Here is an 11530-nt window from a genome sequence, read left to right on the forward strand (position 1 = left end):
CATCATTTGTCCCTAACCAAACCCTGTGTCTGCCTTGCAGCCTCACCTGTCATCTCTCTGAGGGGACGACGCAACACAAACACCCTTGCCATGACAACCGCGGGCTGAGCAAGCCCCTCCCACTGACAGCTGGCTTATTGTGCGCCATGTCTCTGAAGCGGCCTTGTTTCCCTTTGCTTGACCAGTTCAATAACTAATCTCAATTCAGCCAGCAGCGTGGAGCTCGGAAACTGAGGCAGACCCGGTCCGGGAAGGTCACATTATGATTCGCTGATGAGTCCAAAAATGTGCATGCAACTTTGAACACTGTGTAAAATATCTGTGTAGTTAAATAGAACTTTTTGCTATGCAGGTCTCATTACAGGTAACTCTAATTATCAATCTAAACTATCGTATTTTCTCAGAGCGGTCAAGGGTGTTTATGTACTCCACTGCAGACAGTACCAGGCATTTATTTCAAGAGGAGGCCTACAATGAGTGGACAAAGAGTCAATGAGATACGGCCTTTACTTAAGTTCCGCTCGTGTCCCTGCAAAGATATTTTGCTTGGTGGCGGCCATGTTTTTCAACCAATCTTGCTCAAATTCTGCACACGTGCTTGTCAGTCCGCTAAAGGTGTGTGCCAAATTGGATGGTGAATTGGCTAAACGTCCTAAAGTTACAGTGTGCATTTTGTAGAGCGCATTGAGGTGTGTAAGAAATTTCAAGTCAATCCAACTGATGGGGTTCAAACTTTGGGGTCTAATGCAGCGCCACCTTGTGGTGTATTTGTCAGGAAAATAATAGCGCAAGCGACACAGTAGGGATGCGTGTTCTGCTAAATTTTCACCCTTTAGTGTGCAGCAGTTTAGGCGTAGAAGGGTTAGATTACACAAACAAATATGTACTGTCACTGTGTAATTTCTGATTTTCCGTTGTTGCATTGCTGTCAATTTGTTTTCACAGTATATGCAATCAATACAATTTTTTGTGGCTTAAGCAGAATAATATGGTAATCACTTCAAATGGTTCTATTCAAAGGTTATCACTGCACTGTGCAATTTCTCCCCCAAGATGGCAAATGACATTTTGATCTGTCACATCACTTTCCCTCACAACAATAGCGCTGCAAAAGGGCATCAAAGGAGCCCTCTTTTCCCTCATCCAATTTGTTCATACTTTTCAGACATCAAACTTTTGCAAAGCTCGGTTATGATACACTATCTCACCCGCCAACGGTTACTCCGAATGACATCGCGCACACAAGGCCTGACCGGGACTGACAAAGATCAGCACACTTCCTGACGTGACAGCACAGAGGCCACGCGAGCCGCCCTCCTCTCCTCTCTCGCATGTAGGCTAATGAACAGCAGGCCCGTGCTTTTGATGTAAAGCGCCTTTTTTGGGCCACAAGGAGCGTGTGTACTCACCACTTTCTGCTTGGACACACACAAACAATAGAGCATGTCTGAAGCGCTTGGGGGCCCAAACCCTGAGGAAGGGCAGATGGTGCCCGGAATCGAGGGCCGCACCCCTATTAACATGAGAAAAGAGAGTGACACTAGTGAGAGACAGGTACCCTCTCTGCTTTATGAAGATTAGTGCGGGGTGCTCATTTAGCCAACGGCAACACTGATTTGGAACCCAATTAGGAGCAAGCTGTCAGCTCAAGGGCGGGGAAGATAAACTGTTTTGCCAACTACAGCTTCTCGTCAGCTACTTTATACATGTATTGTTTAAACGTGTTCTTAAAACTGCCTCAATAATAATAAATCAATATTTAATTTTGAGAAAAAAAACATTCTACAAGTAGTTACTGTATTATGATAACCAGACCTTGCATGTGGAGTAGAAGGTGGCAACAGCGTGTTACAATGTCGCCCTCTAGTGGCGGTGTACAGGAGCGCAGGCCCTCGTTTTAAAATTCAGAAGCACTTCAGGGCCTTAAAAAAATTGTTCCAATTCAAGGTATTATTTATTTGCTTAACTGTATTTTTTTTAAATCAGATTTATATGGAGTTGCAGCCATTTAAAGCCTTATATAAATATTTCAAACTGCCTTCAACTTTGATTATATTGTTTTTGCAAACCAACAAATCCATTTTCACCAGACAGTTATTGTGGTCATACATTGCTGCTGCTCTAACTCATGAATTTGTACACATGAATTTGAATTCATAAACACAGGTTGACCTATTTAGATACACACATAGTTGAAAAGTAACAAATTATATTCACATCCCTGCAATTGAATAGTTTTTGGGGGTATATTTTATTTTTTCATTTTTAAGTCTGTATCTATCCTTTTACTTTTTTTTTTTTCCAGAAGATTCTGGAGTGGCCTAAAGTCAAAGTCCTGACCTGAATTCTATTGAGATGCTGTGGCATGACCTTAAACAGGCGGTTCATGCTGGAAAACCCTCCAATGTGGCTGAATTACAACAATTCTGCAAAGATGAGTGGGTCAAAATTCCTCCACAGCGCTGTAAGAGACTCATTGCAAGTTATCGCAAACGCTTGACTGCAGTTGTTGCTGCTAAGGGGGGCCCAACCACTTATTAGGTTTAGGGGGCAATCACTTTTTCACACAGGGCCATGTAGGTTTGGATTGTTTTTCTCCCTTAATAATAAAAAGTTTCACTTAAAAACTGCATTTTGTGTTCAGTTGTGTTGTCATTGACTAATATTTAAATTTGTTTGATGATCTGAAACATTTAAGTGGGCCAAACGTGCAAAAAAACACTTTTTCCCCACCACTGTAGGCCAACATTATACATTATAGGAATAGCTTTTTTATTATAAAAAAGCAATGTTAAAGGATAAGATGATATGCAATCCATGTACACTCGTTGCAATACTGTCATTAAAAAAAAGAAAATATTGTTCAAGATACAATCGATGGCTCCATCCCGCCCATGTCCCTGCGAAGCCATTAAGAATGTCGGCCATGTTTTGAAACCAATCTTAAACAAATTTTAACTGAACATAGAAATAACTTACATACAAAGGAAGTTTTTGTGCGTATAATAATTATCAACAATTCCCAGTGTCCCTGATCGGCAGGGGCCCCAAAGGGTAGGCTGCCTGGGTGGGCCCCACAAGTACTCCCAGGGTTATTGGTAGCCCCATTTGAGAACCACTGGTAGGATTATGGATTATAAAATACTGTTGGTACTTTTTCGGCGGGATGCAGTACAGTTGACCTTCAACTAACTTACAATAAGTGTCACATCGTGACTAACACATAAATAGACAAGTTATTTTTCAAAAATGTTTATATAAAGTTTGAAATGAAAAGAAACAACAGCATTTAATACGTATTAACCACGTCAAGGTTGCTGTAGTCCAATTACCGGGGGTGACCATGATGTGGATCAAAGAGGCTGGAAGTCGTCACTCATCAGGCCGGCCTCTCGACATCAATTCTCGCCTATCTCATCTCCGCCCCCAGCCAGTAGCATCAAGCTACATCCCGGAGCCCGGATGCACCGCCATGCCGACTGTACCAGCACCGTGATAATTTATTCACCTACCTGCCTGACTCTATCAAGAGTTGACCGAGGACATCGATAGAAGCAAGTGGTGTGGACTGGAGCCCATATCCAGGGCAGACTACCTCAGCACATACCCCTTGTTTATTGTTCTAATAATTATTATTATCATCACTATTAGCCGTGTTAGCATCGATGTGGTTCCACTTGTATGCTAGTTAGCTGTTAGCTAACGTTAGCTCATCCAGTGACAGTCCGGCCGGAGGCGGGGAGAACTGCGAGGTGAGTGTATTATTTTGATGGTAACTACACTCTGGACTGTGCTCGAAAATGTGACAGTTTCATAGATATTAAAACTGCCTTTAGAGTCATTCGGATTTTTAAGGTGTTCCAGGTAGCAGCAACCCGAAGTGGACACTTTTTGTGGTCGTCTGACGTCTTTTGAGTTGAACGTTTATTCGACGTTTGGGTGCTCTGGCCCGGATGCTAGGAGCTAGCATGCTAACAAGATAACTGTCCAGCACTGGTGCTCGGAACTTTTCACATTATTAACCCCTGCTTAGTCTTAAATGCTACTTTCTTAAGATCATTGAAATTGAAATTCCATGTAAAGGTAAATTTATTCCTATTAGTATAAAATTTGGTGAACTAAAAAGTAAAGGTTTAGTCCTTAAGTGAGTATTTATTGTTGAGGAAGTGAATTTGAGGTTCTCAATGCTTTTTGGTGCTTGTGTTCCCATAGTCAGTCAACCTGAACTAGTCAATGCAGGTTTGTTACTGTCCCTTAGGTGATGCAACCTTTTTTGTAATTCATGTGTTCTCCACCTCCTAGGTGCAAGATAGTTTCCATGTCTGCGTCGGCTCTGGAAATCCACGGCAATGTCTGTTGACGAAGACACTGTAAAAACTGGTAGCCCACAGGTTACTTCAGCTTCATCCCTGCAGCTGTCAGAATGTTCTGGAAGTTGCAGCGATGTTTCAGTACTCATGGAAGCTGCCAGCGCGGCCACCCCGGACTTGGCTGCTGCTTGTCCTGTCCCTGGCACTGCTGCTTCGCCAAAACACTCCAGCACTGTTGACGCTCTTAACCACTCAAACAGTGCTGGATTGAAATCCAAAGGGAACGAGGCCGGCATCAATCGCAGGAACAGCTTCCATCACGCCAAACAGCATCAGCAGATGAGAATAACTAAGCGGCGCAACACGTCAAACTTTAGCTTCAAGCATCCAACTTCTGGCAAGAGGAGACGACGGGCTAACTCGGAAAGTGACTCTGTCCTGCCCACTAACTTCCTCTTAGGTGGGAACATCTTTGACCCACTCAATCTCAACAGCCTACAGGATGAGGAGGTGAACAGGGCGCTGAATGCAGAGACTCCAAAATCCTCCCCACTGCCCTTAAAGAGTCGGGACCCCGTGGAGATCCTCATCCCCAGGGACATCACAGATCCTCTGAATCTGAACAGCAGCATTGGAGATAGCAGCTTTTTGGTGTCCCCCTTAAAGAGTGGTGGAAGGAGGAGGCATCGCAACAGACATCATGGAGGTAACGTTTCAGCCACACAGCTGAGCTTGTCCGAATCGGGGAAAAATGAGGTTAAACCTGGGGAATCGGTGTCATTTCCTGGTGCGTTAACTTCACGTTCTAATACAGAAGTCTCGAAAGCATCAGATAGTGTCTCTTGCGGTGAGGGGGATTCACGTGAACACACTGCAGACCACTCAGCCATTTTCAAGGAGGAGGTGACGTCCGTGTCTGTCGATGAATCCACTTCCTCCTTGTCGGGAGGAGCTAACCAGCACGCAGGCAGGCGCAAGCGGAGGCGCAACTCTGGCAAAATGGACCCTCCTGTGACTCAATCCACCCCTGTAGCAAAGTCCACGTTTGGTGAGCAAAATAATAAACCTGGGAGACAAAAAAACTCCTTCCACACACCCAGAAGCGGCTGCAAATCTGCACCAGGAGGTCGTCAGCACCAGCAGCCACACAACCAGGCGAGGGACCAACAGAAGAAGAAGTTCCAGTATGGAAACTACAACAAATACTACGGCTACCGCAACCCAAGTGCAAGCGAAGACCCGCGGATTCATGTCTTCCGTCCAGAGTGGTTTGAGGGTAAACACGTGCTGGATTTAGGCTGCAACTCGGGTCATCTTACCCTCTATATCGCCAAAATGCTGCGGCCCGCCCGCATATTGGGCTTGGACATTGATAACGGGCTGGTGCACGCCGCCCGCAAGAACATCAGGCATTATCTCTCTGAGCTGCAGACCCAAGAGGCCAGGCGAGCCACGCAGGACAAGAACGACACCAAGCAGGAGGACGGCATCCCAAGCGAGAGTGAAAAGAAGCACACTGAAAGAAAGGAAAATGGGAATGCACTGAAAGAGGGCACAAATGACTCTTGTGGCACGGATCAGGCCAAGGCTCACAGGCGAGACGGCAAAGCAGAGGAAATGGAGCAGGAAAGTTGTGATAAATCTGGGAGCTGCTCTTTCCCTTTGTCGCTGCAGATCTCCCGGGGACCCATTGCTGCACCTCCTCTTACTGAAACCTCCAGCGCACACCCTGGAGAGTTCCCCTCCAACGTGTCCTTCATAAAGGTGAGATGGCAGCTTGTGTCTGCACCAGGCATAAAACACATGCACAGAGCTTAATCTTGAAGCGCTGCATGATTTATAGACACCAGACACCATCCATTGTGATGCGTCACATGACCTAAGCTTCCATTTACACCTATGTAGTGTACAGTACAGTTCAGTTGAAAACACTGCAGTATTGTTTTGCATTTCTATTGTAAGGCTTTGTCAAGGGTACCAAATTCCCTCATAAATAGCAAATTGTTTTTTGGTACACTGACATTTGGCTGTCTGTTCAGTTTTAGGGTACCAAAATGTTTAACTCTATACAACCAAATTTAAAATAGTATATGGATTCAGAAATTAAACACTCTTTGATACAGAAAAATGAACGTGTGATGTATGAGCGTGAGTTTTTCTCGTGCATGATAGAGTATATATGGCCAAATAAAATAACATAAAATGTAATTTTTACGATTCTTGTCACACTTGCCACGTTTATATTGATCTAAAATGCACCACCGCTTACACAAAGGTAAAGTAACCTTTGTCACACACAAAGCTGTCATTGACAGTCCTTCATCTCTCTTCTCGCCTTGTGGTAGCTTCAGCACTTAAAGGTTTTTCTCCTCAACCCCTAAAAATAGGTGTTGCTTGACATTTTGGCCATTATTTGTTCCCAGCTGAGGCACACAACTCCATCCAAACAGATTTTCAGAAAATTACCGGTTCTCACTGTTGCTCTGAGTGCTTTTGATGATTAATGATCTTTGATACAGCTATAGTTTGCTTTCAGTGTCGTTAAGCTGCTTGTTTAATTGAGTTCTGTTTCTGACCGCACATCCTCTTTTCCACAGGCCAATTACGTGCTGCAGAACGACAATCTCCTTGTAACTCAGCGGCCTGAGTACGACGTGATCCTGTGTCTGAGTGTCACCAAATGGGTCCACCTAAACTGGGGGGACAGTGGCCTGAAGAGGCTCTTCAAGAGAGTCTACAGACATCTCCATCCTGGAGGCATCTTCATCCTGGAGCCACAGCCTTGGCAGTCCTACGTCAAGAGGAAGAAGCTGACTGTAAGGAGCCGAGATTTTTATTTTTAAAGGCATGTGTTGTGTTTTTATTCTGGCACGAGTAAACTGATTGTTTGCTTTTTTGCTTGCTAGGATACAATTAGCAGAAATTTTCACAGCATCCGCCTCAAGCCAGATCAGTTTTCATCCTATCTCACCAATGAAGTGGGCTTCACCAGTTGTGAGTTCCTGGGAACACCCAAGAGTTCTACAAGAGGTATTATAACTAATTGGTCGTGATGCTCGACATTTGATATTTTCCAGAACTTCAATACCGATATTGGCAGCAGCTCTACCCTCAAACGAATGTCATGTAATGAACCCATTATGCTTCTTTTACTGTGATTGCATTGGATGCATTTCACAAATGAACACTGTTTGTTTAAAATGAGACAAATACTGCAATATGCAGTACACGTTGCTATTTTTTAAAATGTAGATGTAACTGTAATTTGTGCAGACCTGGAAGTAAGAAACTCAAAGGTGGATTAGACAAACTAGTTTGAAGTCCTTATCCAGCAAGCTAACAGGGCTAACATCACACGTCCATAAATCAGTAGTGAAGTTTGTGTCCTTATTTCCATCTATCAGTGTATGCAGGAGTGTGGCGATCATGTTGGCAGGCATACTGTACATCCAAGCAATAGCAGCGGCTTGGAAGTGCAAGCCGTTGCTCTAAGTGGTTCATTTGCTGACAAAAGCCGGTATCTTCAAAGGTGGTAGCTGTGTGGCCGCTTTTTTAGCAGCGCCGGCAACTTCCTAGGCTTTCAACTCACCGTTGTGCGATATTAAATTTTCAGGTGGCGGATAAAAAAAGTCCCACAGGATCGACGCCATGATTGTTACAAGTGTGCAGTACATTACAGAAAAATAGAGCTTGAAAAATAGCCCACCACGGTTCGGCTAATCTCACCTCATTGGATAGTTTTTTTTAATTATTGGTTATCTGAGCAGTTTTTAATGTTATCGGATTTATCAGGTAAGGTCAGGTTTCTTTATTAATACCCGTAGGCAAATTAGTGTGCAGTGCAATCGAGGAATCATAACAGCAACACACATACAACAATTACAGTAAAATACATAAAGGTGAAAAAGTCGGTATGATGTCATAATTCCTCATAGACCAATAATTATTGTAAATCCTTATTTTAAACATTTTGTCTCTACAAAATAGTCATGACAAAAATAATGACCAATCGTCAACAAAAGTAACATGTTCTCTTACTATCAACAAGTAAACCAGGCTAGACATTAGTTGAAATAATGCTAATAACAATACAGTTTGGAAAGCTGCACATTTCTATGTGGCACAAACATCCGTATAAGAACAAAGTGCAAAGTATGAAACAGATTACAAGTATTAAAGAAAGATGCCTTCCTTCCCCCTTGCAGAGCTTTGCACTAATTGCAGATTGTATATTTACAATCCAAAGGCATTCCAGGCCGTGGGTATGCTGAGCAAGCGAGCAAGCTTTTTGCTGTGTGGTGTGCAACATCATCACTCACTTGCCGATATCGTTACGGGCAGAAAAAATGATACCGATATGAACAGATGCCAGTTTTGGCCAACAGTGATTTGTGATGCCATCATCAACTTTTTTTTTCTTTTTTTTCTTTTTTTTTTGCAGGTTTTCAGAGGCCAATCTATTTGTTTCACAAATGACCGCTTCTGCCTTGTGAGGACACTGAACGTGAGTTACCGCGCAGCCAGCTGTTGGACTCGTACATCAGCTGCTCAGACTCTCGACCAGGGACATTTGTTAAGGAGACCAAAAGCGAGGTTTTTTTTTTGTTGTTGTTTTTTTTCCACTGTTTAGAGACTCTTCCAGTGTACGTCACAAAGACAACAGAGGCGCTCGGCTGATTAATTCCTCAGACTCCTTATTTGGAAAGTGTCATGCATGGCAGTGTCGTGCGTTTGGAGACCTTTTGGCTATATATTCTTTAACTGTATATTCATATTGTGCTGTGTGCCACCACAAAGCCACAGACATCAGGGCTGGGTGCTCGTTGTGCTCGTTACCATTTCAGAAGCAGGTTTTACCCACTTCCTTGAGTTCAGTGTGGCGCAACTTGTGCGATAGACTCATTCCGCAGCCATTAAAGAGATCACAGTGGCCTGACACGGCCCACTCTTAATTGATCTCATCCTAAGATGCCGCTCTTAAATTGATCTCATAGTTCTGTTGCAGCAAAATAGGACGTATTTAAGGCTGAAGCACCCATCATTTAAAACATGGCCGAATGAGATATGAAAACACTGATCCATTGTGAACATTGCACTCTGCATCAGACAAAACATAATGAATTGGTAATTGGTTTTCTTTAATAGAATCAAATATTTGCATAACAGGGCTTCTTGACAATATGACAATATTATATATTATATTATTATAATTATTATATATTATGACAATAAAACTCTTGAATCTTGAATCTTCTTCACGTCATATTTTACAGTCAAGGGTTCATCCAGTCATATTGTGGGTTCATTGGGATGTTTTGATGCTCCCGTCCTGATGGTAGGGGGCACATTTGAGCCATGGTGACATGATGCTGAGGTGCATTTCCAGCATGCTGCCTTCAGTTGTTAACATGTCAGTGAAGCCATAGCTCTACCTTTAATACTTTGTTGTTGACGTTGTCCCTGTTGAGCTTATGAATGTAGAACTGAAGCAGCAAAGGACCCATGGCAGGAGTTTCAACAGCATCTTAAACGGTTTCAATTCAAAACAGACACAAAGCTCCATACTATGCCTTTTTTTTATTTAAAGAAACACATTTGTATAGTATTCTGCTGTTGAGGGTGCCACAAAATGTTTTATGTGTCTTTTGCACATGAATTTATGCGAGCTGTTAAGTCCACACCGTTGTCATTGATGATTGTACCTCCATTGGTGTGCATGAGCACTGCTTACCACCTTATTTCATTTTCATTCACAGGCACATTTGGGAAGAGACAGACGATGTGTATTTTTGTGTTTTAGTTAAGTGATTGATGTATATATGTTTGGAATGTTGTTTTACTCTCATTGTTGAGTTCTTTACTGCTAACGTCATTTTCTAGTCGATATGTGTTTGCTTTTGCTGCCAATTTGTGAGTGAAAGCAGTTTGTTGTTTTGTTTTTTTGGGTCCTCAAACCGGCTCGCTAATCCATCTGATGAATATGTAAATTGCAACTGTGTTTGCTTGCCCCCGCTCCCTCCCCCCAGAAGGCACATCGATGGATTATTTTGTCAGCAGATTTTTTATAAAGCGTTTGCAAGGAGCTTCAATGTCAAAGTACTCTTGTTTTTGTCTTCATTCAACATGCTTTGGACATTTTTTATTCTTCACATACACTTCCATCAAATTCTTTGAGTGTTGTGGAACACTAAGATCAGGAAAACAACATTCAGGTTACGTTTGAAATGGAATTGGCACCAAATCACTGACACCATGGCACCAAAAACTAAGACAATCGCTCTCTCAGGCTTAGATCAGCCCTTGGCGGTTTTTTTGCAGTAGTGTCAATTCCTTCTTTTCGTTCGAGCACATAATGAGTATAACATTTGCAAATACTCCTACATGCTGTAATGTTTTGCCGATTGCACCTGACTGTCTCAGCAGTGATGTCTTGTCACTTCCAGCTATTCATGCTAAAGTGTTCCTTTGCTGCACGTTAAATATATAGCATTGTATGAACATCTACTCTGCTCAATGATGTACAGTCAAGTGCTAATGAAAGGAATTTGGCATTTGAAATTAGCGTTTAATACATTTTAATGCTGGTGGGATATTCAGATGCAGCATTAAACTGAAATTACTGTGCAAATTTTGATCCATACCGGCCTTTGCTAAAAGATAGATTTCCCACACAAATGTTTCTCAATCAATGTATGATTTTTAACAGCACCATATTTCATGTCTTCATGTTGAATTTGCACTGATGACTTGAGGGAATTAAGTACATTCTGGCAGGAAAGATTCATGTTTTTTGTAAATCTTTACATGTTTTTTCTTATTTTGGGGGAAAATTGGAATCACATCTCCCTGCCTGTCAGGGAAGTGTTTAATTCCCATGCCTCTGAGCGACAAAGCATCCAAATGTTTCTCTGTGTAAAACATTTGAATTCATTAAAAGTGGTTCCAGACATGCGGGGTAGTACTTCTTATGTCATCCACCCAAGTTTGCTTTTATCAAAGAAAGAACACTGCAGCTAATTTACATGTCCTTTTCATCCTTTAATTCACAAGTAAACTAGCTTCAAGTGACAGATGTTCTGCAGTCAACACTTTGCAAAAACATACACCATAATGTTATTTCACGGTTTATTTTAAATACAGTGGATCACTGCATACTCATGATTCAGCATTCACGGCCCTGCAAATTTGCAGATTTTTGGTCAAGACTTCTCAGAATATAG

The 11530-nt window shown here is 42.4% G+C and overlaps 1 protein-coding gene across 1 annotated transcript; it reads left to right on the forward strand.

Annotated features, from left to right (window-relative positions):
• Positions 1 to 3380: 3380 nt before the first annotated feature.
• Positions 3381 to 11261, forward strand: mepcea (methylphosphate capping enzyme a). The gene is made up of 5 exons (XM_054756077.1): positions 3381 to 3752; positions 4303 to 6074; positions 6908 to 7126; positions 7217 to 7340; positions 8752 to 11261. The coding sequence occupies exons 2-5, from the start codon at positions 4350 to 4352 to the stop codon at positions 8784 to 8786; spliced, it is 2103 nt and encodes a 700-aa protein (XP_054612052.1). The 5' UTR covers positions 3381 to 3752; positions 4303 to 4349; the 3' UTR covers positions 8787 to 11261.
• Positions 11262 to 11530: the final 269 nt, after the last annotated feature.

The sequence above is a fragment of the Dunckerocampus dactyliophorus genome, chromosome 16, assembly GCF_027744805.1.
Source record: "Dunckerocampus dactyliophorus isolate RoL2022-P2 chromosome 16, RoL_Ddac_1.1, whole genome shotgun sequence".
NCBI classification, from domain to species: Eukaryota; Metazoa; Chordata; class Actinopteri; order Syngnathiformes; family Syngnathidae; genus Dunckerocampus; species Dunckerocampus dactyliophorus.